The sequence below is a fragment of the Poromitra crassiceps genome (genome assembly GCF_964638095.1).
Source record: "Poromitra crassiceps genome assembly, chromosome: 1".
Classification (NCBI taxonomy): domain Eukaryota; kingdom Metazoa; phylum Chordata; class Actinopteri; order Beryciformes; family Melamphaidae; genus Poromitra; species Poromitra crassiceps.
The window spans coordinates 14,797,054-14,824,535 of NC_139623.1; the positions used below are offsets into that span (position 1 = coordinate 14,797,054).

Consider the following 27,482-nt stretch of genomic DNA (forward strand, 5'->3'; position numbering starts at 1 on the left):
CAGACAAGATAAGAGCAATAAGAACAAATGATAATCAACTAAAACATGTGCATTCCTCGTGCAGTGTGCTCTCGAGGAGTACTCTAAATGAGTCCAGAGAGATCAATTTCTCCAGCTTTAGAGTGTCCTGGAGTATATTCCACTTGTTAGGGGCATAAAATGAAAAAGCAGTCTTTCTTTGTTCGGATCTCACTCGTGGAATACGCAGCCTGAGGTGAGATTGCGAGCGTGTACAATAACTGGTGTTGATGTGAGTAAGAAGTGAAGACAGATACAGTGGAAGCTGTCCAATCAAGGCTTTGTAAATAAATAAGAGACAGTGCTGTTCTCTTCTAGCTGTCAGAGAGGGCCAGCTCACCTTTTCATACAAAATACAATGATGAGTAAGAAAACAATCACCTGTTATGAAGCGCAGGGCGCTGTGATACACAGTGTCGAGCGACTTCAAAGCAGTTGATGAGGCATGCATGTACACAATATCTCCATAATCAAAAACAGACAATATTAGAGATTGAACAATCGATCTTCTAGTGCAGAATGAAAAACAAGATCTTGATCTCGTTCACATGCTCCAGGTAACGCTTTCTCAAACGTTATGTGTGAACAGCCCCACACACAGCACATTACCCCTGCACCGCATTACCATAGTAATCACACAGACCCCCCCCCCCACCCGCGCGCGCTCGAGTACTCGTTCATAATAGAAGGAGAGTACTTGAGTATTTAAATTGCTTAAAATGCCCATCCCTAATACATAGTCAAAGCGGGGCCCCAATGACCCTCCGGGGTTATGGGATAGATCAGTGATCCTCACTATTTTCGCGGTCAAAGTCAAGAGGAGAGCCACTTTTACCACAAAACCACACAGTAAGCGTTTGATTTAGTTTTTAGTTTATTCAATGATAAAACCAATGATAAAAAATGTAGAACCAATGATAAAAATGTTAGAAACAATTATAAAAATCATAAAAACATTCAGACCGACTTTATAATTAAAAAAAAAAAAAAAAAAAAATATATATATATATATATATATATATATATATATATATATATATATATATATATATATATATATATATATATATATATTAGGGATGGGCATTGTAAGGGATTTAAATACTCGAGTACTCTCCTTCTGTTATGAAAGAGTACTCGAGTACTCCCCCCCCCCCCCCCCCCCGGGGGAACGACACACACACATGAAAGATCCTAAGTTTGGCTATGTTAAGCAGTTACCATTAGCATTCGCCAAATGCCTGTGATGAGAGCAGGGGTGATCTGCTTTGTATGGGGCTGTTCACAGCAACTTCACACACATTACCAATTTTGCATGGAAAAAGCGCTGCCTGGTGCACTTTTTAGTTTTTACAGATTGACTGTGATAAGGTGATCCGGTGTTAGCCGTTAGCCTACCTCAGTAAAAGTAATTCCCAATACATGTCGGTAATCATTCCATACTGCTTCTTGATCACTGTTAAGTAAATCCACTTATTAAAAACTCTGGTGTTCTGCCAAAAAGTGATAACTGCAAACATGATAACTGCAAACAGTAATAATGTTCGCTAACGTTAACCGCAAAAACCACCAACAACATCCGAGTGATGGTCCCCGCCCGTGGTGAAACACGGAACGTTTGGCTATGGTAAACAAAGTTACTGTCAGGGGTCCGTTAGTCAAAGTGGTCCGTCCGAGTAAAAAACATCTAACGTTACCATCTTTGCTTGCACATCTATATATAAATTGGCCATGAACGGAAAACAACTGCAATCAAATCTTGTTTATTTTACATCTGCTGAATATAGATTGCGTTAATATACATGGACGTCTGTGTTGCTGGCGATTCGCCAGACGCTGTTAACGTTAGATCGGCCATTTTTATAGGGGAGGGGGGTGGGGCGAGTACCCGGACAGCGGAAACGGTACTCGAGTACTCTCGTTACAAACGAGTACTCGAGTACCCGAGTACTCTCCCCCATCCCTAATATATATATATATATATATATACGTGATATATATACGTGATTGGGAATCAAATTAATGCAAATAAATGTACTTTGTGATCTTGAATTTTAGATTTATTTTCAATTCAATAGAAGTGCAATGTAGACAGGAGGTCACAAAATGTCTACAAAATGCATCTTGAATAGAAAATAAATGCACAATAATTGTAAACACTCCAGAAGGCTCCAGAACTGATACTTCCGGCGGCGGCGCTGTGGAGCAGTCGAAACCCAAAATGACACAGCCGAAGAAGGCTGTATCTGAGCTAAAAACTTTGGCAATTCCATGTGAATAATGGCTCGGTATTGGAAACTGTGTATTGATAACGTGTATATCGCGTGAAGCCATTGGAGCCGACCTCCCAGTGGTTAGAGGACCCACGCATCCGAGACTCTGAAGGAAGAATGAGTGATGAATGAGTCTCACGCTAGCTAGCTGGCTGCTAGCTGGCCGCTAGCTGCTCTGGTATGCTTAGCTTTTAGGTGATAGCTCAAACTCAATGTACTTCGGTGATATTTTAATTCCGTTTTACACAAGGTGCAAACTACTGCTCTTGACTTGTCCACTGTGCCATTTGGGTGTTATTTAAAGTAAAACGAGCCATTTAGAAGCGTATTACTCATTGCTGTCTTTACTGTATGTCTTCCATGCCTCCACAGGCAGAAGACAGGAAACGGCTGCGAATGGCTTGACTACAAGTACGGGTGCGACGAAGGGACAAAATAGCGTCATGCGATTAACGCGATTAAAAAAAAAAGCGTTATGGGCGGCACGCATTAACACGCGATTAACGCGTTAACGCTGACAGCCCTAATATATATATATATATATATAGGCTATATATATATACACACACATATATGTTATGTTTATGTATGTTTATGTATATGTTATGTATATGTTATGTTTATGTATGTATATATATATCAGGGTATCTGTGGGGTCTTGGAAGTTGGAAATTAAATTTAGTGAAAATCAAGACCCTTGAAAAGTATTGAATTTCAATACGTTTTACAGAAAAGTCTGAAGTAAATTTCAAATTCAAGACCCTTTAAATGTGTTTAAATGTGTTATTTTTCGATGTGAATAGCATATATGTCCAAAGATTTTGATAAAAGTTTACGTGAATTCATTCATTTTGGTCCTCACAACAGTGCACATGTTTTGTTTATCAAGTCATTCTCCGCCTCCCCACCGCTCCCCACAGTATCAGCTTGAGAGAAAGTGCCCGGGTCGCTTGACAGAGTGCATTTACGCCCCTCCCCCCGGCTACATGAGCAATCAGTGTAGCTGATGGGAGTGATCATCACTGACTGATTGCCAAGAAGTCATCAACTGTTTACAACTGTGCGTAGGCTATTGTTGCAATTCAACGTGATAATGGCTGCTGAATGAGAAGAACCCGAGAACCTCCAGAACTTTTCCTCTGTCGAAAAATACAAATATAATATTGTGGGAATATTTTGGGTAAAAGCACAGATGGCCAGGGAGGATTAAACATGTGGGAATGCCAAATTCAAGGTACGTTAAAACTATACTATCAATGGTTAATGGCTCACCAGCACACGGACAGAGGCTGTGTGTGCATCAACATTGAAACTATGACGCCACAGGTCTCTTTCTGAGGAATTGTAGCATTGGATCAGTGACAGTTGATCAGTGTTTCTCACGCCACAATAGAGTTTGACTGCCACATATATTAATTTCAATTCAACCTCTTCATTTTGCTCTGAGTGCACCAGATTGATGCATCTTACTTTAAAATGTACAACATTTTCTTTCAAGAGGTTCCAGGGTCTATCCACCATGATCTCTCCAAATCCTCAGGGAAACACTGCTATGTGCACGTGTGAGTGAGCAAGTGAGCATGTTATTGTTATAATTAAATATACTTTTTTTAAAAAGTTTAAATAAACCTTGCCTTTGGGTTAGTCACGCAATTTATTCTCTTGAGCTTTATTCCTTCCCATCTGAATTCTGTTGTATTGATACAGTGGATAGAAGTTATGGCAAACTAAGACCGTTTAGTTTTGCAATCTCAAACTCAAAATGTATAGTAATTGTGTTAGTTGAAAGTGTGTCGTTGATGTAATCGGTTACAGCTCGAAGTGGCGATGGGGTCTTGAAATTTATTGGAAGGGTCTTGAAAAAGTCTTGAATTTAACTTCAGGATTGCTGCATATACCCTGTATATATATGATATAAAAAACATTCAGGCCAACTTAATAAAAAATGATAAAAGTGATGAAAACATTCACACCGACTTGATTAAAAAAATATGAAAACATTCTGATGTCCAGTCTGTCTCTCTCTAGCCGTTTTCCCACATGCGTACCGGAAAATTACCTGTAAGTCAATATCGGACATTTCCCTTCACACCTCTCCTCTCGCATATGGGAATCTAGCAGCGAAATTGCCTGTATGTTGGGGGGCGGGGCGGCACTGCAGAGCGGGTGGGGAGTGACGTGTCGGCAAAACTCCGAATGGTGAAATAAGTTTGCTTGTTTATCCGTTCACCTGCGTCGCGTTGAAGCACTTTTTACAGACTGGCTTCGTTTGATGTGTCCGGGCTTGCCTTCGCTGTCGGCAACGTAAGCAAAATACTTCCACATTTCGCTTCGTGCATTTGCTTCGTCTGTGTCCCTGTCGGGCTGTGACTTAAGGAGGAGGAGGACTGACTGTGGCCAGAGAGCGAGCAGGCAGCAGAGAGGAGAGAGGGGAAAATCAGCACGCCCACACATTATTATCACAAGATCATTTTGCCAGTTTGCTTTAATGTGCGCGAATGATTAGATTATGCCCGCTGGAACATTAAGCAACGTGTGTACACCTCGCCCATGAGAGTGTCGCGGGAAATGACTGGACCCGTTCTACACTTGAGTCCGCTATCGCGCATACCGCTCTTCTGACTGGCTCGAAACTGGTGAAATGTCCGCGATGACGGGGTCGCGCTTATACCGGAAAACAACTTTCACACATGCAGGCATTAGACCACGTTCCGGTCATTTAGCGGTACAAAGCGCATGTTGGAAAACGGCTTCTGGGATGCAGCTCCACACACCTCCAGCTCAGCCTGTGCTTTCCTGGTCTCCACACCCAGCTCAGTAGGCTAAACCAGGGTTTCCCAACCTTTTTTGTGCCAAGGACCGGTAGATAGATGGAAAAGAAAGTCGCGGACCGGGTGTCAATTTTATTTTTATTATTTTTTTTTTTTTAATAAACATAGGCTATAATATTATAGACGGTTTTCACCAGAGCGCAACCCCACAGCACTTCCTTTTTCTCAGCATTCGGCAAACTGCAGAAATATTCACTTGACATCGTTACTTTTGTTTTTGCCGCTCAGCTTTATAGACGGTTTTCACGGAATGGTCAGTCCTGCACTTGAAAGTTTTTTTCCTTTTCTGTCCATAACAAACACTGCAACAGGAAGTGAGCGGGGGTTCAATTTAGAATGCTTTTGTTGTCAAGTTAAAACCGTCTATAGGCTGTGTGGTAGTCGTCAGGCTCACACAGCTGTTAATGCATGCAGAGAAGCTTCAATATAACAGCCTGTTTGTTTGCATCTCTACCTGGAGCGCTTTGTGAGGAGAAATAAAAAGCTATCAGGTCAGTAATCAGCTGAGAGAGCTACAGCCTGCACTGCATCGCTTCCCCATTCACTGTCTGACTGACTGCATTAGCTCTGCAGTTAGCCACGTAGCCTGCAACAAGCTAGAAAACGTTCTGTTCAACTTCCAGGTTAACATTAGTTGTTCTTCTAGCAGACAACACACTGCTGTGGAACAAGCAAAGGCTTACCAGATCGTTGTAATATGTGCTACGTGTCCCGTAATCCATACTGCCTTAAAGTTTAACGTTTTAAAAGTGGAACTAACGTTAATTTCCGTGAATTTAGCAACAATTGTCAAAATTTCACTTCCGGTTTATTGGTTTTGCCTTCAAAATAAAAGCATGATAAAGTTCGTTTTTTACAATAAAGATTAAAGTAGTAATCTAGCTACGAGACCCAACATAATGAACATAAACGCAGGCTGCACAGAACTACACCATGTCACTACATCAGAAAATAGTAGCTAGAGTCAGTGAATGTGCTTGAAATTAGAGTGCAAAAAGTATTCATAAAAGTGACTTTATCTTGAAAAGTAAAAAAAGACAGCAGAAAACCCTTGAAAGTGCTCTTCTTTCAGAGGCTGTCATTTCATAATGGAACTGTCTAGAAACAAAATTTCTTCTTTGAAAGAAGCAGGAGTGTCCAATGTTTCATTAGAGTCCAGCCCTGTTCATATAGCCCTAATAGAAAAAATTCTATAGCTGTTTTCAACTGAATGGAAGTGAATCTGGCACAGGCTCCAGACAATTTTACTGAAGCGCTGTGGCACTCAATGTGTTAAATGGTTGATTCATAGCATACTTCTTTATTTAATGGGAAACCTTATTTCCTTATTTAATGGGAAACTTTTGTTTCATAAGGCATCAAGAGAAGAGACTATCAAGTATAGGTGATACCCATTATGCGAAATTTGTGTGGTCTTGTGAAACCTATACTTCTGCAGATAATAGGCTATATACTTAAGAAAATGACTAAAACCCATTATCTTGAAAAGTTATCTTTTAATTAACCATAAGGCATAACAAAAACACGTTGTCGACCCCTAATTAAATACTCGGTATCGGTATTCGGTATCGGCAAGTACCCAGATGTCAGTACTCGTACTTGTACTCGGTCAGCAAAAAAGTGGTATCGGGACATCCCTAGTTTCAAGTTGACGTTTATTTATGTTTGTAGTTTGTAAAAAATCTTTTTTTCTTTTTTTCCGCCAATGAAAGAGTCTAGAGCCGCCATCGTCTCACGAGCCGCGCATCAAGGTTCTAGGGGATAGGTGATGGTGATAGTCAAATTACTTCCACCCTGATCTTCGGCTACCACCCATCTCACAGTTTTCCCATTCTTTCATCAGAATGGAGGTGGAGGGCTGGGACTCTGATCTGGAGGAGGAGATGGGCATGTCTCTGGAAGAACTGAGGAAGTGTATTGAGGAAGCGGTGGAGAACAGCGAGCCAGTGCAGAGGAGAAAGGCTCAGCTGACGGAGCTCCAGGAATGGGTGGAGCAGAAAGAGGAGGAGAAGGCCAAGACCGAGATGCTCTTCGTCGATGCCAAACAGTGAGTAGATGCAACATGTAGGGCCCAATGAAAACTGAATGGGCCTACAAAACTTTTATCTGTTTATGATTTTAACATATTTTCTGTTAATAGCATGGATATTATGTGGTTGATACTAGCCTAGTGCTATACAGTTCAGTGAAAGTAATGGAGCTTTCAGGGTCAGTGTAGGAAATTAGCGAGGGGCAAGGGCAATAATGTCCCAAGAAATCTCAGAATGCCCCTCAAACCCTGATCGAGGGGCAAAGAATGCCCCCAAGGTTTAGATAATTTTATTTTCATTCAATTAATTTAATTTCCATTTCCATCTCTAACACACACTCAGCACCTGCAAGCTGGTTTCCGAGAAGAACACACACAAACAGCACTGTTGTTCACACTACGCTTTAGCAACTTCAGGCTTGCCACTGTTTTGTAATGATAGCCTACTTTTCAAGGCCTTTTCAAGGAATAAAGCCCGGGGGGGGGGTATTAAAACAAAAATGTATCCATCGCAACTTCCACAAGTTACCTAGGCGACCAGCCGCAAATATGAGCTAAGAACGCCTATGAGAGCAGGGCTCAACGTTAACTTTTAAAAGTGGTTGCCGGAAGGGCAACCTGGCAGGAGCTTTTGGTTGCCCGAATAAAAATATGGTTGCCATTTTTAGTCGCCTTATATTTTGAGTAATTAAGATACTATGCAGTCATAAGCCGGCTTAATAATGACGATGTGACAGAAAAGTAAGTATAATAGTCTATAATATATAGTATAATAGGCCTATTCAGTGCGCGCACCGGGTGTAGTAGTAGTAATAATGATAATAATAATAATAAATCTGTGTAATTTTGTTTTCTAAACAAATCTTAGTTATTTTTTTTTGTTTTTATAATGCATTTGCACTGAAAGGATTTTAACTAATATTTGTGAACTTTCATTTTCATATATTTTTTAACAGTTATTGTTTATATTGTGCTTAATTCATTAATTTAAAGTCTTATTGATAATGAAGTAGCCTATGCCTCTCATTCATGTTCATTCAGGGATACTATGAAAATGTCAGCGTGTCACTCACAAGTATTAAAGCCCCATTCAGCAACTTTTCCAAGTTTTGCTATTGGGGAACTGCGCCCTCTGCGTGCAATAGTATCGATATCGATATCGCCGTTCAAAGTCAACAAAACACAGCGGCAGAAAGCTCTATGTACATCTTGTGACATCGGGTACTCACCACGTGATGAAATAATAATCCATAGTTACGTGAAACGTCATTTTCGTAGCAAATCCGCACCGAGTTACTTCCTTGTTTTCATGAAGACAGTGCTTCCGCTGTACAGCGCATGCGTGCATCTTGCCTCCGGGACGCTGGCACAAAAGTGCTTAGTCCCAGGAGAGGCCTTTGGAGGGCGGTGTGTGACCAATAGAGGTGACATTCTCCCTGTTACAAGTCACTGTACCATCTTCAATGACTAAAAAGCTGTTATATTAAGGTGAAAAAGTTACTGATTGGGGCTTTAAGCATATTTTGCTGCTGTGCTTATTTTTTACATGTTAAAACGTGGTTGCCACTATGGCAACCAAAGGCCAAGAAATGGTTGCCATTTTTTTGTTATTGCCCGGGGCAACCGGGCATCCGTTGATGTCGAGCCCTGATGAGAGGGCACATCAGCCAATGACACAGCTCAGCAATCAGCAAATTGTTGTATGCTTGTAGCCTATGCGGTAGGGCTGTGCAATTAATAAAATGTAAATCTCAATTACAATTTTGGCTTCCCACAATTATGAAAACAAGAAAATCGGGATAAAACAATTATTTTTTATATATGAATTATTCTAGTTAACCTATTTATTTATCTACATTTTTACTTTTATTTTAGTTTATTTCTTTGTTTTTCAGTTCAATTATGTTTTTTCAAGTTCAATAAATGATGTTGCAAAAGTCAATGAGTAATCACGTTAAATAGTTGTGATCTCAATATCAGTCAAAATAATCGTAAAACTCAGAGAACTGCCCCAGAATTTTGTAAATGCCCCCATTTTCTAGACAGTGGGGGCAAAAGCTGCCCCAAATATGTTTTAAATGTCCTACACTGTTTGTGGTACACCATTATACAGTACACAAAATCGTATGATTACAGGATTAAATGCCGTTTTTAAACGCAGATTCTGTTTTTCTATTCACAAATTCTGCTAGACGGATAACAGATGGATATGTAGCAGTTGGGTGTTTTGAGCATGTAGTATAGGCTAACATGCTTCCTCCCCACTGTTCCTCAGATCATTGATGGAGTGCGAGAAGTTGGTGAAGGAGACGTACCGTGCGAACGGCTTGGTCTACCGGGAGAGCAGCTCGGAGGACGAGGTGGGTGGAGGAGGGGCCTTGTCCTCTGAGGTCATCGAGATAGATGATGACGATGACGACGACGACGACGATGTCATTGCTGTTGGCTGCTGTAAGTTGTGCTCCTTTGTGATGAGAAAAGTTGCCATTCACTGCCATTAAAACCTTTAGGTAATTATCTGTCCTTTTTCTGTTTCTCCTCAATGTTTCAGTGGTTCCTCCTAAAACTCCTAAGGATGCAGTGGTGAGAAGAATTATGAGTTCTGTTACATTACTTTATCAATATTCAACCACATTCCCACTGTATCATATCATTGGCTTTTCAGCATTCATACTTTATATTTAGCAGAGTTATATATATAATGGCAACATTAGCTGACTGTTATACTTCCATCTGGTCATTAAGGCATTGTATCAAACTGTTTCTCTATCCAGTTTGTGTTGGCACAGACAGCGTGACTCAAAGGCAATGACTTATACTCGTAGTTCACTTACACACTTGGTTGGCAGCATTAAATCTTGTTTTTCTGGGAGGGGGCATCAATGAGAACCACCAGTTTCATGCCTCACGGCACCCAAAATTAGTTCAAAACAAAAATGTACCGTACTTGGCAGGCACTGGCAGGCCAAATTACCTGGGGCAGGCCCTCCCTAATATTAACATTGTATGGGAAATACTGGATATTGTGGGTTTGCCAGTACAAATCTATGAATGGTAAACGCTGCAAGGATGTTGAAGTAGGTCCTGTCTGTTGGGCAGTCCACAGCGCTACAGAAGACCACCCAGCAGGTGCAAAAGTTGGTCCACATAGTCACCAAGCAGTCACCTGTTCCTTCAATACTCAGACCTCCAACACATCCTTCAGACCTGTCAGGTGAGTGCACACATACACACACCTGAAATCTCAAGCACCATTTTTTTAGGGCTGTGCTGATTCAGATTATTTTTGGATCCGGGTTGTCCGTCCGTCCGTCCGATGTTCGTTAACGCGATATCTGAGGAACGCCTTGACGGAATTTAATCAAATTTGCCTCAAACATCGACTTAGACTCAAGGATGATCTGATAAGATTTTGGTGGTCAAAGGTCAAGGTCACTGTGACCTCTCAAACGCCATTTTCAAGCTTGCTAACGCAATATCTCAGGAATGCCTTGACGGAATTTCATCAAATTTGCCTCAAACATCGCCTTGGACTCAAGCATGAAATGATTAGATTTTGATGGTCAAAGGCCAAGGTCACTGTGACCTCTTGAACGCCATTTTCAAGCTTGTTAACGCGATATCTCAGGAATGCCTTGACGGAATTTCATCAAATTTGCCTCAAACATCGACTTGGACTCAAGCATGAACTGATTAGATTTTGGTGGTCAAAGGTTAAAGGTCAAGGTCACTGTGACCTCTTGAATGTAATTTTCAAGCTTGTTAACGCGATATCTCAGGAATGCCTTGACGGAGTTTCTTCAAATTTGCCTCAAACATCGACTTGGACTCAAGGATGAACTGATTCGATTTTGATGGTTAAAGGTCAAAGTTCAAGGTCACTGTGATCCTCACACCCAATTTCCAAGCTCTGTAACGCAACATCTCAGGAGCGCCTTGACGGAATTTCTTCCAATTTGCCTCAAATGGCGATTTGGACTCAAGAATGAACTAATGGCGGAGGCATAAATCGGTCATTCTAGTTTATGGAAGCGGGGGGGGGGGGGGCTAAATATGGGCACTTGTAGGCTGGCGCTAGGACCCCACCCCGGGGACATCAGTAGCAGTGGGCTGGTCAGAAAGAGTGAAAGAAGAGGAAATGTTTTGGCAGAGAAGAGATTAAAATTTAACCAAGTTACTTTGTTGCCTAAACCTAACCAACGGCACAACACACGGCACAACACATTTACTTTGGCTTTTAACGACAGAGGAGCGTAAGCGGGCACATTGGTATAGCGGGCTAAGGAGTCCACGGACACTAACAACTAGCAAACCCGTGAGGACCCCCCTGTGAGTTAGGCCCCCCTGGTCTGGAAGATGACATCACTGATGACATCATCACTGAACTATTTAGCCTCAGTTATGGCCCAATTCCACAGCAGCTAGTAGCGCGGTCCCGCTCCGCTCGACTCGACTTTTGGTCTCATCCCACCGTCAAAAACCGGCCCAGCTCGGTTTGATTTAAGGCCGAGTCGTGCTACTTTTGGTCCCTGCCTCGTCGGGGTACTTCGGGCTGGCGAGTAGGTCCCAAATGGTGACGTAAAACTCTGATGGCTACTGATTGGTCAGAGAGAATCGTGTTTACTCTGTCTACTGACTGTCAATGCAATGCTGGCGGCTGCATACCAGTTTAGTGGTCTTACCTTATCTTCTGTTATGTATATTTCCATCAGTATTTTGTGTCGCTGCCTTCACCTCCGGTGAAATAAAATCGTGGCGGGTGTTCAATTGTCTGAGAAAAAAGTCCGCTGCTCGCTCAGGGAGCTCTGTAGTTGAGTGCAGGCTGCAGCGCTCCGCTAGGCCGCAGCGGGTGTTTGGAAGCCCCGGTCTTGCCTGGTGAGAGGCTGCGGGGTAGAGGCTTCACTCTGTTGCGCCTCTCCCGTCCCCACACAGCGCAGCGCATGCCTGTGATATCATTCTCTTGGCCGATTGTCACATTTGCCCATGTACACTGTAGGTCATTTAGAGGCACCAGTATTTCATAAACAGTTTAAAAGTTCTGTGGATGGATTTAATTGTAACGTTATGTTATAGCCGAAGGACAGATATGCGGTCGCTATTTTTAGACGACCAGCTGTGGGCGGGGGGGGGGGGGGGGGGGGCAGATGATCCGCGGTGGAAGCAAAACGTCCATAGGGCTGATACGATTAGAGCCGAGTGGTGACGAGCTGTACAGGGCAGTAAAATGTGGTGGAAATGAGCCATAAGTGTCCTCTAGAGAGTGGTGTCAGTGGAGGACCAAAATGCATGACTCATTAGCCAGGAAGGGGTCTCGCGCTACTTTTGAATGCTAAAATAAAGCTGATAATGTACAATTTGATCAAATAAAAATAAAATAAAAACCTTTCAAAGTACAACACAAACTGTCCATTTTGCTGCAACTCGACAGTGCTGCTTAATCCAGAACCTTACTTCCAGGAACTCTTGAGAGTAAAAAAGTGGTCCATTGGAGTAATGGAGATGTCGCGACTCTTCTATATACACGGCTCTGGCCTCACTCAGCCAGGAAGGATGACATTACTGATAACATCATCACTGATGACATCACATCATTAGGTAATCAGGGCAATCACCTAATTAAAAAATCCAGCTCTGTCAGGTCACCTGCACGGGTGTTCTTTACAACCCCTGAAAGTTTCAGCCTGATCGTACGTTAAACGGCACCGCTGCGGCCGGACAAAATTCTGCTCACACGCACACTTCTGTAATTATAATTACTTTAATTATAATTATAAGAAGATAAGATACTAGCGGCCCCGTGGGGACCCCCCTGTGAGTTAGGCCCCCCTGGTCTGGAACATGACATCATCACTGAACTTATTAGCCTCAGCCAGGAAGGATGACATCACTGATGACATCATCACTGACATCACATCATTAGGTAATCAGGGCAATCACCTAATTAAAAAATGCGGCATCAGGTCCCCCGCACGGGTGCTCTTTACAACCCCTGAAAGTTTCAGCCCGATCGTACGTAAAATGGCACAGCCGCGACCGGACAAAATTCTGCTCACTCACACAGACACACGGATTCTCAAGTGAACGAGCTATATAGGTGGCATTTCTAGCTAAGAAGTTGTAATTAGGCTGTCTGAAACCAGTTTGATACATAAGTTCACTGAATTTGCAACCTTTCTAGGTACCTGGTTATGGATAATTTTCAAGGAACCATACTAGGGATGCCACGGTGTGGACATTTTCCCACCGGGTAATAAGCACGTGACCACACCAGTGTTACCGGGAACACAGGGAAATGTAAACAATAGGATTGTTAGTTCCTACTAGACTAGTGCATGTTGTTCCCGGGAACAATAACAGTGAGACACCAGTCGGGTATCCTTAGCAGCTAGACTAGAGCGAACGTTACGTTATATGTCTGTTGATAATACAAGTTTTAAAGTAAGCAAGAGTATGCTTTAACCGTCCATTCTGTAGGTTCATAGAGACAAGACGCACGCTGCTGCTGTTTAAAGTACTAACGTTAGCATGGACGCTCACAGTCATACAACACTGGCTGCATCACAACTCATGGCTGCATCTGACTCGAGACAACTTTTCAGACGCCTGTGGAGACAATCGTTCTCAAAAGAAACTAACGTTAGCGACACACCTGGAGACTTTTTCTGACATGGGATTAACCATACCAGCAAGCAGCAGTAAGCAGGCACTGACTGAATGCTGGTAAGTCCTCCCTCCCGCTAGCATTGATGCTAAGTTAGCATCGACTTTTCGCTGTGGAAAAAAAGGCACATTTCCAGAGATGGCCCGCAGTGACAACAGTATGCACACACATGTAGGCTTAGCTAAGGGTCTTACCTACATGTGTATGAGGAGGGCATAATTTGTGTTCATAAGATGCATAGCGTTAACTAACGTTAGTTGGTGGTCTAACCAGAACAGCGGGCCCACACTGCAGCCAGAGGGAGCGCTTGTAATTTACACCGGCGCACGCTGAAACTGCGGAGTTTTCCTTTCAATTCTTCCTCCATAAAAACAAAAGATGTTACCGGTGGGCACGTTATGTAATCGGTGTATGTCTCGCCACCGGGTAACCCCGGTAACACTGAATACCGCGACAAGCCTAAACCATACCATGCACACTTTGGTGGGTTCCATCTGTGTGGCCCGCGATGGAATTGCAAAAAAAAAAATCACGCGATCATATGAGGTAGGCTGTTTTTGGCATTTCGGGAGACACATCGGACCAGGGAACATAGCAGGGAACATAGGACCCTATTTGGGAAAAGCGGGGAACATAGGACCCTTTTTCATAGAAAGGGTTCTATATTCCCCGGTCCCACAAAAACGGGGAACATAGGACCCGGGGAACATAGGGATGACCCCCCCCAAAGCAGGACTTACACTGTACAGCCAGGAGGATAGCAGCATGGCAGACCTTCAAGTGTAAGTGGAGTTTGTTTTCACCGTGCTTTATTAAATGACAAGCTGTCATTGCTTAAGTAAAGTTACAAATCTGTTGGTGAAATGCAACATTCTCGTTAGCTTGGTTTCACGCTTTTAATTTGAAGGCCGAAACGGGAAATGGCTTGAGTAGATTGAATTGACACTGGTCTCTCAATTCTATCATTTCACCCATACCATTTCCCTTCTTCGCCTTCAAATTAAAAGTGTAACAATGAAATGTTCGCCTGTGAAGCCTCGACCTGTTTGGATTATAATAACGTTAGAGAAAACAGCCATCAGCCATGCAGTTTTATAACAATTTATTGCCAAATGCTTTGGGAAACAACTTCATCAAGCTTGGTCAGAAAAGGTCTGTCTATTGAATGGAAACAGCACCAGTGCGACCTGTCGCGTGCGATGCTACCTTCAAGAATGAGGACGTCTGAAACAAGTTATTTTTTAATCGCCTATATTAAAATGAGATACCTAATTAAACAATCATCTAGTTGGGTAACTAGATGATATTAAGCTTCCTTCCATTACAGTCACAACCTTAGATTTTGGGGCACTTAAAAAAAAGTAATTAGTGCATAAAGTTTCTAAACCGTAGTGTGAGCAACACTTCTTCTGGCAACCAGCTTGCAGGTGTTGAGTGTGTGTTAGAGTAAAATAAAATTATCAAAATATTGGCGACAATTTTTGCCCCTGGATCATGGTTTTTAGGGGCATTATGAGATTTATTGGGGCATTTTTGCCCTTGCCCCTGGCTAAATAACCAGCAAATATCCAGAGCCCAAAGAATGGTATTCGGGCCAGCCCTAATAATTGTCTGTTCAGACAAGACCTACTGGGCTGGTGGCTGTTGCATGCACCATACCTTTGTGAACATGTTTGATAATAAAACTGTGTGGTATTTACCTCCTCCTAGGTGTGACCTCCATGCCAGCAGTGTTTGTGTCCCAGGCTCCAGCCAACACTCCGACCCAGCCAAACCCCGCCTTGAAAGAGGATGAGCTGAAAGTAGGCATGATCATTCTGGGAAAGAAACGCTCCAAGACCTGGCACAAAGGCACTCTCATTGAAATGCTCCCCGTTGGTGTGTTACCCTTTTGCTTGATCTAGGTTCTTTAGGGATTTCACCCAAAGACAACTTGAATTTATTCTATGCTTCTTCTCTATTCTGCTCTATCATTTACACAACTATCCCTGTCTGCATTTTAGGGAACGGTACATTCAAGTACAAAGTGAAGTTTGACAAAGGGAAGAGTCTGCTGTCTGGTAATCATGTGGCTTTCAACTATCACCCCACTCTGGAGAGTCTGTATGTGGGGGCCCGTGTGGTTGCCAAATACAAGGATGGAAACCTGGTGTGGCTCTATGCTGGAGTAGTAGCAGAGATGCCCAACAACAAGAACCGCATGAGGTGGGTGGAGGAAGCTGAAGAACAGGGATGTACCGGGCATCAGGACAATCTCTCATCTCCCAGCTATATGTGGTCTGATCGATACACCGGCCCACAGATCGTTGGGAGTGCTTCTTGATTATAAAAATCTTGAATCTTATAATCTATACTATAATTGTGATAGCATCTGTCCGTCTCTCTCTCTCTGTCCTTCACGTATCTCGAGAACCGTTGGTCGGATCGACTTCAAACTCGGGGAGTGCGCTCAGGGGGACCTGACGGAGTGCAGTGCCCTGTTTTCGTGCGATTCGAATGCGAAACACGTTCGATATTTGAATATTTGTCTTCAATTCTGCGCTCCTTCAAGCCCTAAGCCCCAGCTTTAAGTAGGGTCGTTGACAGTAGTGAGAAAAGTAAACATAGCGTCGAGAGTGAATGGCCCCCATTCACTGTCAACGACCCTATGTTTACTTTGATGTAGGCAGCATCCCTCCTCAGGTTCCAATTAAAAAATGTCTTGCAAAGAAGGCAGCATGAAATGAGCAGAGAATGTTAGAACATGTATTTGTAAGCTGAATAAGCAGCATTAATATTCATGTGTCATCAAGTCTCTCATGAATAAAATCAAGGGGAAATAATCAGTAGAGCTCAGTGATCTTAGTTAAGTGAGATTTCTAAGAGATTTTTATGTGGCTATAATGGTAGGCTATAATGAGTCACGCATTCAGAAATAATATCCTCTAGGGCAGTGTTTCTCAAAATGTTTCAGACCAAGGACCACTTAAACCAATGAAAAAAACTCGGGGACCACCTAACTCCCAAAACATCCCCAAAAACAATAGGCCTACTACTTCAACTGTAAATTACAAATTACATGCTAATTAAATGACAAATAGCAGTACAATTAATCAAATTTTTGGCTTCCCACAATTATGAAAACAAGATAACCGATATAAAAAATATATGTAATTTATTTTAGTTAGTCCATTTACCTTCTTTTTTTTTTCATTTATTTCTCCTGTTCAGTTCAAATATATTCAAAGTTCAAAGAAAGTTTTTTCAAGTTCAATAAATGCACAATGTTGCCAAAGTCAAATAGGCTATCTTTTGCCATCTTCAAGTTGCATTCAGTGATGTTTTTGTGTTCAAATAAGTGTTAAATGGCTCTATATTCTGACAGCAATGTCTCTCTCCTGTAGCCCTGCAGGCAGAGTGGACGTATCTCCGCAAGCGTAAGTCGTAGAGAGTCAGTGGTGGTGGCATTGGATTCGGGGTGAAAAAATACATATAGTCCTTCAAAAGGCATCGTGATCTGACCTTGAGTTTCCCAGAAAATGTAAACAATTCTCTTATTGGATAGTGGGAGGTAAAAAAAAGGAAAAAAATATAAATCTACTCGCGGACCACTAGGGGGCGCCCGCGGGCCACTGTTTGAGAAACACTGCTCTAGGGCCATGCCACTTCCGGGAACCCCCATCCTGTGTAAGTAGGGTTCCCAGAGTAAAACCTGGCCATTTCCACCACTGCTTATGGATGAGCATCATCTGCTGCATGCCATCGAGAACCGTTGGTCGGATCGACTTCAACTTTGGGGAGTGCGCTGATGGGAACTCGACATAGTGCAGTGCCGAATTTTGTGCAATTCGGCACAGCGCCTGAGCGCCACCTACTGGCCACACAAAAAGTGGTTTTAATATCTTTTGAACCGTTCATCCGATCTACTTCAAACTCGAGGAGTGCACTTAGAGGGACTCAATGGACTGCAGGGAGCTGAATTCCGTGCAATTTGGCATAGCGCCACCTACTGGCAACACAAAACGCGGTTTATCGCGAGAAACATTTGTCCGATTGACTTCAAATTTGGGGAGTGCGCTGCTCAGATGGAGTGCGGTGCAGCATTTAATGCAATTTGGACTTTTTCCAGGACTGTCTGTATGTCTGTCCTTCGCGTATCTCGAGAACCGTTTGTCGGATCGACTTCAAACTTGCGCTTAGGGGGACCTGACAGAGTGCAGTGTGTGTGCGGGGGGGAAGCGCCCACGGGGTGGTGCATGGGGGAACAGGCACTGCACTAGTATCTTTAATTTTATGAATTTAAGATTAAAGCTAACTGTATAGTGATATGTACATTATAGGACTGAAATAGCATACCATTGTGGTGGGCTGGTTTAAACAACAGTCCAGGGCAAATTTTTTATCCCAGTCCCACCCCGCTGAGGAGAGATGGAAAATGTGTGGGAATGTGCTGACTGCTTGATATCCTGGTTGTGTGTTTCAGGTTTCTGATTTTCTTTGATGATGGCTATGCCTCTTATGTGATATTACCTGAGCTCTTCCCTGTCTGCCGACCGTGTAAGTAACTCATCTCTCACTCTCTCTCTTGCTGTTCCTCTCTGTTAGGATGAGTATAGGCCCTTTCCACAGCAACTGTTTTGAGGTGGTAAAGCAGGACCTAAAGCAGGTGTAACCAGGGCCCTGGCACTGGAAAACCTAAATGGAATGGAACCATCGTTAATGGTATTGGATACACCTGCTTTACTTCCTGCTTTACCACCTCAAAATTGTTACTGTGAAATGGGTCTATATCCCACTAGTCTGACTGGGTTGAAGCTAGGGGTGTAAAAAATAATCGATTATAAGATGCATCGCAATGCGGACGTGGACGATTCTGCATCGATTCACAAATGTCAAAAATCGATTATTACATTATTTACATTTTTATATATATATATAAAAAAAAACATTTTCTGGTAAACGGAAGGTCAAATCGCGATCCCTATAAAGAACTATTTGTATTTTTTCACCCCAAATCTAACCCACAAGTCTCTACGACTTATGGTTACGGAGATACGTCTGCCCTGCATGCAAGGCTACAAGACAGAGACTGCAGAGTAGTGTCAAGCCATTCGTCGGCTAGCAGCTAGCTTTAGCACTTTTGCTTATCAAGTGTTAGCTCCAGTGGAATGGTGTCCAGCCTGTTATTTTGTGTCCTGTCGCATCATCAAGGTTCTGCTTCTGGCACCATGCATGTTTATATGATGGATTCCCAGTCAGGTGATATGTTTTGACTTCTTTATTGCAACTTAACGTAGGTGAAGCTTGTGCTTCTTCTTCTTCTACTATTGTTTTACCTTCTGAAATGGAGTGTGGATCAGAATGGACTTCTAAAACACTATCCTGGCTATATTCTTCTATTTAGTCCAGTTTCCTCTAAAAATGAAAATATAGCCCTATACCCCACATTCCCTGAATTCAACTGCAATAGTTCTTTTAACTCCAGCTTGATGCGATTTCTCTCCAATGTGTTACTTGTGGTTCTTCTTCTGCACTCTCCGCTTTTACTGTGGCTTTCCTGCATTCTTGGAACCCTGACTGCCACCTGGTGGCTAACTGTTGTAACAGAGGGCAGCATTTGTATTAATAAAAGATAATGGAAGTACGGTAAATGCATTGCTTCTATGCAAATGAAAATGCATGCCAGTTAACATCACTGATGACGCGTCCCAGCGCATGCTGAAGTATGTATTTTTAACATTTGTTTATTTTAATTATGGATCATAATACAATGCAATTCCAAATGCACTTTATTTTAAAAGTAGCCACACAGTGAGAAAAAAGAATGTATTGGGGCAAAAAAAGTGATGCATCGAGATTAGGGCTGTCAGCGTTAACGTGTTAATCGCGATGCGATTAAGGGCCGACCATAACGCGTTTTTTTTTATCGCTTTAATCGCATGCCGCTATTTTGTCCCTTTGACGCACCCGTATTTGTAGTCAAGCCAGTCGCAGCTGTTTCCTGTCTCCTGCTGTTGGTGCAGGCATGGAAAAGAAAGAGCAACAAGCTTTTAAAATGGCTTGTTTTACTTTAAAAAAACTCCCAAATGGCACAGTGGACAAGTCAACAGTAGTTTGCACCTTGTGTAAAACGGAATTAAAATATCACGAAGTACATTGAGCATACCGGAGCAGCTAGCGGCCAGCTAGCAGCCAGCTAGCTAGCGCGAGACTCATCAATCATTCTTCCTTCAGAATCTCGGATGCGCGGGTCCTCTAGCCCAGAGGTTCTCAAATGTTTTTCAGCCAAGGACCCCTTACAAGATAGAAAATATACCGGGGACCCCCTCATTCTGATTTGTGATCTTGGGCTAAGCTTAATTGTTTCCACGGTAACGTGCTTGACTTTTAATTTGATAGGTTTGTTATTAGAATGTAATCCATGAACCATTTTAGATTTAAAGCATAAACTATTTTCGTTGAACTATGAAGATTTTGCAAAAAAATATGTATATTTTTAAAATTACATTACATTTACAACATTACGTCATTTAGCAGACGCTTTTGTTTTGTCCAAAGTGACTTACCAATATCACAATTTGTCAACAGTACAGAAAACCACTATGCAACACAATCAATGACAGCCAAGATATTTTGATAGACTAGCACCATGTAGGAAGTAGTTTGAGAAGGAATAAGTAACATGTAGCATTTTTTTTTTTTTTTTTTTACCTGAAAACTTTTCGCGGACCCCCTGGCAAAGTGCCACGGACCCCCATTTGAGAACCACTGCTCTAGCCACTGGGAGGTCGGCTCCAATGGCTTCACGCGATATACACGTTATCAATCACAATAAAACTGTACCTACCATTATTCACATGGAAGTGCCAAAGTTTTTAGCTCAGACACAGCCTTCTCGGCTGTGTCATTTTGAGTTTTGATTGCTCTATAGCGCCGCCACCGGAAGTATCGGTTCTGGAGCGTGTACTGCACTGTTTACAATTGTGCATTTATTTTCTGTTCAAGATATATTTTGTAGACATTGTTACCTCCTGTCTACATTGCACTTCTATTGAATTGAAAATAAATCTAAAATTCAAGATCACAAAGTACATTGTATTTGCATTAATTTGATTCCCAATCACAACACACTGGTAAGAATTATTAATATCGAATTAAAAATGCTTTGAAATGCAAAATAATGGCATTTTAAACGTGCGATACAAAGATGCGATTAATCGCGATTAACTATAGTTAATCGCAAGATTAATCGCGATTAAGAAAATTAATCGTTTGACAGCCCTAATCAAGATGCATCGATAATCGTTTTATAATCGAATCGTAGCCCTCTGAATCGTAATCGAATCGTGAGCCCAGTGAAGATTCACAGCCCTAGTTGAAGCAGCATGCTGGACTTAGCTCTCTCATTGGTGCCGACCATTTCAGTCGGTGCCGGATGGAAATCCCATTCCGCTCCCTGCAAGCTCTGCATTGGCTCCGACCCGCTCTGACTGCGGCTCCGACCATATTTGGATTCCCTTTCCACTTCCCCCGTGTGGAATCTGTATGCCTCTGCTGCTGTACGTCTCGAATCTGCCCAGCTCAAATGCCTGCGCCGCTGCCTTTGGTTGATGTGGATTATGCAATGAAGCCAGCCTGCATAGTACGTTCGGTGGATGGCTGTAAACAGCCTTTTTCCCCTCTAGTCCACAATAGAAAGCGTCCATAGCCAGACTCTCCCAGCCCCTTTGCTGGGAGAGTCTGGCAAGCGAGACTAATATCCCACTGATAACGAAGCAATAAAACAATGTTAAGTTAAGAGTTAACTTTCAGGATGTTGACATTGGCTATACAGTATAAGCTTTTGAAGAAGTAGAGCCAATTCATGGTAACATGATAGATACATTATGGGTGTGATATCTCTTGTCACAGTCATGCGTACATGGGAGGACATAGAGGATGCGTCGTGTCGTGACTTCATCGAGGAGTATATCACTGCCTATCCCAGCAGGCCTATGGTGCTCCTAAAGGTCGGCCAGATCATCAAGACGGAGTGGGAGGGAACCTGGTGGAGGAGCAAAGTAGAGGAGGTGGATGGGAGCCTGGTCAAGATCCTCTTCCTGGTATGATTGCCACATCAGAAGAGAGGAAAATAACTACCGTAAAACTTCAATTAATAGCCCTGGTGTTTTAATTGCTTCAATCACTGTAGGACGGGCATTTAGTGAAGAGATGCAAATTATTACACCGTTACCCATTGTCTACCCAGTATCTGCTCTTTTTTAAATAAATGTCCTGGATGGTTGACTTAACATTACGGTAGTAAACTGTTAGTAAACTCCCAGTATTGTGTGGTTTGATCAGGATGATAAGAGGAGTGAGTGGATCTATCGAGGGTCCACCAGGTTGGAGCCTATGTTCAACCTGAAGCAGACAACTGCCAACACAGAGGAGAAGAGGCTGGCTAACCCTAACCAGCAGAGGACACGACCAAACATGGGTAACATACAGTACACACATATGCATGCATGCACGCACACATAGACACAGATTAGTCATATATATTAATACCATGTTTTATGTCTCAATTGTTCAGAATGTCCCACACCTTGTCTGTAAAGTATGTTGCTTTCCTGTATTATTCACACATTATTTTCAGTCTGTACATGTTTTCCACATATAATTTCTCACTCTCCACTTCAATCCCCAGGAGCACTGAGGAGTAAAGGCCCAGTAGTCCAGTACACCAGTGAGTATGTAGAAGCATCTCCCTCCAAAACACCTGTGCCTTCGCCTACGCAGCCTCCACAGACACCACAGCTTCCCCAGCTTCCACGTGTTGAGTGAGTAATGCCTGCTCAGCCATCTTTCTATGACTGTACTATTGAAGGCACTTTGTTCTAATCGGTGTTTAATGATGACATCACACTGGAGCTTAGAATGTTGTTATTTAAACACATAGGACAGCCTTTTGTTTCTACGCTGATTTTGCTGGTTACTATATCCAATTCAAAGTGAAAAATAGTGTTGGGGTTTTCATTTCAGGTCTTGGGGCAGTGTTGTAGTCAAGTCAGACTCGTGGTCCTGGAAACATTTTCAGGACTGGTGACTCGACTTGGACTTGGCACTGGTGACTCGACTTGGACTTGGAGTTTCCGTTGTTCAGTAATTGCCAGACTTTGACTGTTATAATTCATCAAAGTCCGACAAATTAAAAATCTGCTGGTCACCAGGTCCAGTAAAAATAATCCCCTCTCAGCACAATTTGAGTTGTATTAAAATAGGCTCAAATTACATTTCCACCCAGCTCCTCCTATAAAATAGCCTAAATGAATATTTGTACATGTAGGTTATAGTGTAGGCTACTGTATGATGAATGAAACAACCAAACATAGCCTCATTCACAATTAGAGTGCATGCAGCAGCTCTCAACAGGAGCAGCTGCTCGTTAAGAAGATCAAAGGAAAAAAAGACAAGAGCTCACCAAGCCGGCACAGAAACAGGACGGGTAATCCATTCAAGTGTTCTCCAAGACAAGGTGCCGAAAAATCTTCCTATTCCACGTCTTACGAGAGGACGGACGTACTGCGGATGCATGAATATATAGTAGCTTAATTGGGGAGTTGAAGATCATTTGGAGGTGAACTGGAACAGCTCCTGTGCATAAAGCCAATCAACATGGAGTTTTGCATTATTTGAGAAGTTGTTTTGCTCTCGTTTTATGAAGAAAGGTGACTTTGAAACAAGGTGCTAAAACTTTTGCATTGAGCAACTCACTCATGGTGTTGAGTTGAGCACTTTATTATTCAAACCAGCGTGTATCAAAGTCGACGCTGCGCTTCACGGAGAAATGAATTAACCCCGAAGCTTGCATTTCAGGTCCTTGTTTGATTGACCGGTCATAGAAGCATGGTTAGCACAGAGAATTTATAGCAATATTGAGATTATAGAGGCTATAGCCTGCTATCAATTGTTTTTAAGCTCAATAAACCCAGATCTTTTTATTTAATTTTTTATGATTTCTCCCCATCTTCTCCCCAATTATACTTGGTCGATTTATCCCCATGCTGCCCTATTGGCTGCTCCACCCTCTGCCGATCTGGGGAGAGCCGAGACTAGCACCATGCTTCCTCCGACACATGCGCAGTTGCCAGCCGCTTCTTTTCACCTGACAGGGGGAGTGTCACCAGTAGGACGTAGAGCTGTCACTTTCTCCAAAAATAAAGTTTGAACGCACTTTAATTGACCCGCAATCTGTTCGAATATATCCGAAGTTAATTGGTTAATTCCACAACCAACCCCCCACCCCTGCGGCCCCATACAAATTAGGTTACACGTTACATAAGCGATGGCCTATGTGAGTGGGGGGACTCGCTAGCAGGTGTGTCGGCAGGTTTGTTGTACTCAAGTAACACAACAAAACTGTACCTACCTCCGACACAATGTTGTTATCAAAGTATCCGTGGCCATGGTATTCCAAAATATTCTGTAGTCTGTAATTTCCAATAGCGAGCCCTTATTCACATGCCAGAGCTGATGCTCAAAATTGTAAACTGCAATACACCACCAAACCACTGAGCACCAAACCGATACATCTGGCACTGTGGAGCCGTTTAAACCCAAAGTGACACAGCCTAAGAAGATCCCGTTTTATAACGTGAGTTGCTTTGAGGGGTTGAGGCTAGTGTTGTGATTGTCAGCTCCTGGCTTTGTTGTTGTCTGCATCAGCATCGGCCGCATCCATTTTGTCTTGTGTCTCTCATCAAACAACAACTTGTGTGAAGACATGTCAGGTGGTCAGGATAGGTCAAGCTGTTAGAGCGGCGCGCTGGATCATCAAGGAATTAGATTTAAAAAAATCCCCCCGTCGCAAAAAAACCCCCAAAACAATATTATTATTATTTTAATTTGGATGGGTCAATTTACATATCGAACATCCCCCCCTCCCCCACATTCGAAGTTACATTCGAATTTTGATTAAAAAGTGACAGCTCTACTAGGACGTAGCACGTGGGAGGATCACGCTATTCCCACCAGTTCCCTTCCACCGCGACCAGGCGCCCCAACACAGATCTAATATTTGACCGGAATTTATTCCAATTGTCTGGGAAACTGAAATCATGCCGGACACGTTGTCCGGCCCCATTTTTCTCTGGCAGAAACGCTGAGCTATATGAATAACATGACATTATTCAGTGAGTGTCATGCAAGGCCAGGCATGTGTGTTCCACCTACATGTGGATTCATGCTCATGTTCAGTAACTCTGGACTAATGGGGACTCGACTTGGACTCGAGATATAGTGCCTTGACGAGACAATAAAAAAAACTGAATATTTAAAAGGATGTGTTGACACTTTTTATATCTTTTTGTCTTCTAGTAATAAACATCAGATGGCGAAGAAGAGTACTTCTCCATTTGTCCCTGGGGTAGGAGGGACTCACGCCTCTAAAGTCATGCAGTCTCTTGCTTCCAGCTCCAGCTCCCTCCAAAGGTGAGGCTAGCTAGTCATCTAATCTTACTATACAACTTAATGAGTTGCTAAATGAGATTCATCTTAGTAAGAAATGTTATAAAGTGCTGTACAGTGCAACACAGTGAAAAGAGCAAAGACCAGGGGTGCCAAAATTATTTCCCATGAAGGGCCAAAATTCAATTTGGGTGGAGGGCCGAGGGCCAAAAATAAACGTTGTGGAATTACATTAAAATGTATTGTGTTTTATAGAAAATTAACATTCTAAATCTAAAATAACATTTCAATATAATAATCTACTTTTTATCTGTTTGGTAATTGTAATAATTTGCAATTGGTTATATATATTTAAAAAAACATCTGCATTTGTGGGGAGCTTAAACACCCAGTTAAAAACAGTTGTATTTTCCACCTTTGTAATCGAGAGAGAAATTTGACTTAATTCACAACTTGAAAAATCCTCAAGGTACCGGTACTTTGAAAATCAGTTTCGTAGTGGCGACGTATATTGTACTCTTTCAAAACAGCCACTCTGTCTGCAAATGAGACAAACCGCTGTTGAATTTACTTCGGTAAAAAAATACTCGTCTTGCCACTCCGTCCTAAACTTTCTTTTGTCAGTGTGCCACTGCCGTGATGATGATCTGTCCATCTTGCTGAGCTGGTGTAAAGCCAGTGACTGGGGAGGGATCAAATATCAGAGCTCACCCCCCAACCAGGTGATTCAGCCAACCAATCAGGAGCAATCAATCCTCAGATAGCAATGCCTCACACCCGTGTGATAGAGTCGGGGAGAGAGAATACCAGCTGCACAAAATTAACGTTAATCGTAGATAGAAGAGTCCCGACATCTCCATTCAGGCGCGGACTGCATAATCGGGCACGTCGGGCAACTGCCCGGTGGCCTGGCCTGCAAATTTTAAAAACCAATAAAAAATAGGGCAACCATTTCTTGGCCTTTGGTTGCCCCAGGGGCAACCACGTTATAACATGCAAAGAAGTACAGCAGCAAACAGCAAAATATGCACCAAATAAATATGTTTTAATACTTGTTGTGAGTGACATATATGTGACATTTTATTGCTGTTACAATCGGAACGATGTTACTAATTCCCAGTCGGAACCTACGTGATGCATGCTGCACGTGCAGTGTGTTTAACGAGTACTGACTCGGACAGGTGGGGCTGCTCGCACACAATCACAGCGGCTGCAAGACGCACCGTGAAGATGTCAAAAGCAGAGGAAGTCTGGCTGCATGGGTCCAAGCCCCGACTAAAGGTCTCATGCTTCCCGCATCGGCGAGGACCGCGAGTGTCCGCACGGAAAAGTGAGTCAAATCAGCAGACGCGCCCCTCTACTCCACAATGCTCCTGTGCAGACGGTTTTCGCCTGGCCGTGTACACCCCGAATTGTGTAACTATGTGGACGCGGCTGGGCGGACAAAGTGGAGTTTTCAAGACTCCCGCTCACTTCCGCGAGCAGAAACCCACACAGTGTATAAAAGCTCCACACGTTTCCTCGTCAAGATTCAGTGTCTCTCATTTCTGTGCGACAGTCCAAACTTCAAGCATAATTCCAGCTTAATGCTATACTGCAAAGCATGTAGCCTACAACAAGCCTACAACATACACCTCGACCAGGACATCCTTCAAAAACGTTTTACCACCGCGTATATGTGCTGAGGAATGTTTTGCATCCCTGCTTCGTCAGCCTCTCATACTGGGTGAGAGAGAGGGAGTGCTCAGTGCAGCCGCGGCCAAGGCCGCTTCTGGGCCTTTTGGGGCCCTATGCAACATGTTAGAGTGGGGGCCCCAAACCACTGTCATCATAGTATCCCTGAATGAACATGAGGAGGCATAGGCTACTTCATTATCAATAACGCTTTTAATTAATAAATTAAGCACATTATGAACAATAACTGTTAAAAAAAAAATATGAAAATGAAAGTTCACAAATATTAGTTAAACAAATCCTTTCAGTGCAAATGCATTATAAAAACAAAAAATAAGATTTGTTTAGAAAACGAAATTACACAAGTTTATTATTATTATTATTGTTATCATTATTACTACTACTACACCCGGTGCGCACACTGAATAGGCCTATTATACTATATACTATATACTATAGACTATTATACTTACTTTTCTGTCACATCGTCATTATTAAGCCGGCTTATGACTGCATAGTATCTTAATTACTCAAAATATAAGGCGACTAAAATTGGGCAACCATATTTT

At 42.6% G+C, this 27,482-nt stretch overlaps 1 protein-coding gene across 2 annotated transcripts in view; it reads left to right on the forward strand.

Annotated features, from left to right (window-relative positions):
• The window catches only part of setdb1b (SET domain bifurcated histone lysine methyltransferase 1b), a 51,522-nt gene that overhangs the window by 1,595 nt on the left and 22,445 nt on the right, over positions 1-27,482 (forward strand). The window contains exons 2-13 of one of the 2 annotated variants that reach the window (XM_083640155.1): positions 6,966-7,169; positions 9,427-9,602; positions 9,703-9,734; positions 10,251-10,365; positions 15,523-15,690; positions 15,816-16,017; positions 18,275-18,348; positions 19,003-19,050; positions 21,703-21,893; positions 22,135-22,270; positions 22,481-22,613; positions 25,150-25,263. In XM_083640155.1, the coding sequence (XP_083496281.1) occupies positions 6,966-7,169; positions 9,427-9,602; positions 9,703-9,734; positions 10,251-10,365; positions 15,523-15,690; positions 15,816-16,017; positions 18,275-18,348; positions 19,003-19,050; positions 21,703-21,893; positions 22,135-22,270; positions 22,481-22,613; positions 25,150-25,263 (1,593 nt within the window). The remainder of the gene's footprint in view (positions 1-6,965; positions 7,170-9,426; positions 9,603-9,702; positions 9,735-10,250; positions 10,366-15,522; positions 15,691-15,815; positions 16,018-18,274; positions 18,349-19,002; positions 19,051-21,702; positions 21,894-22,134; positions 22,271-22,480; positions 22,614-25,149; positions 25,264-27,482) is intronic. The other variant, XM_083640156.1, reaches the window with a different exon arrangement.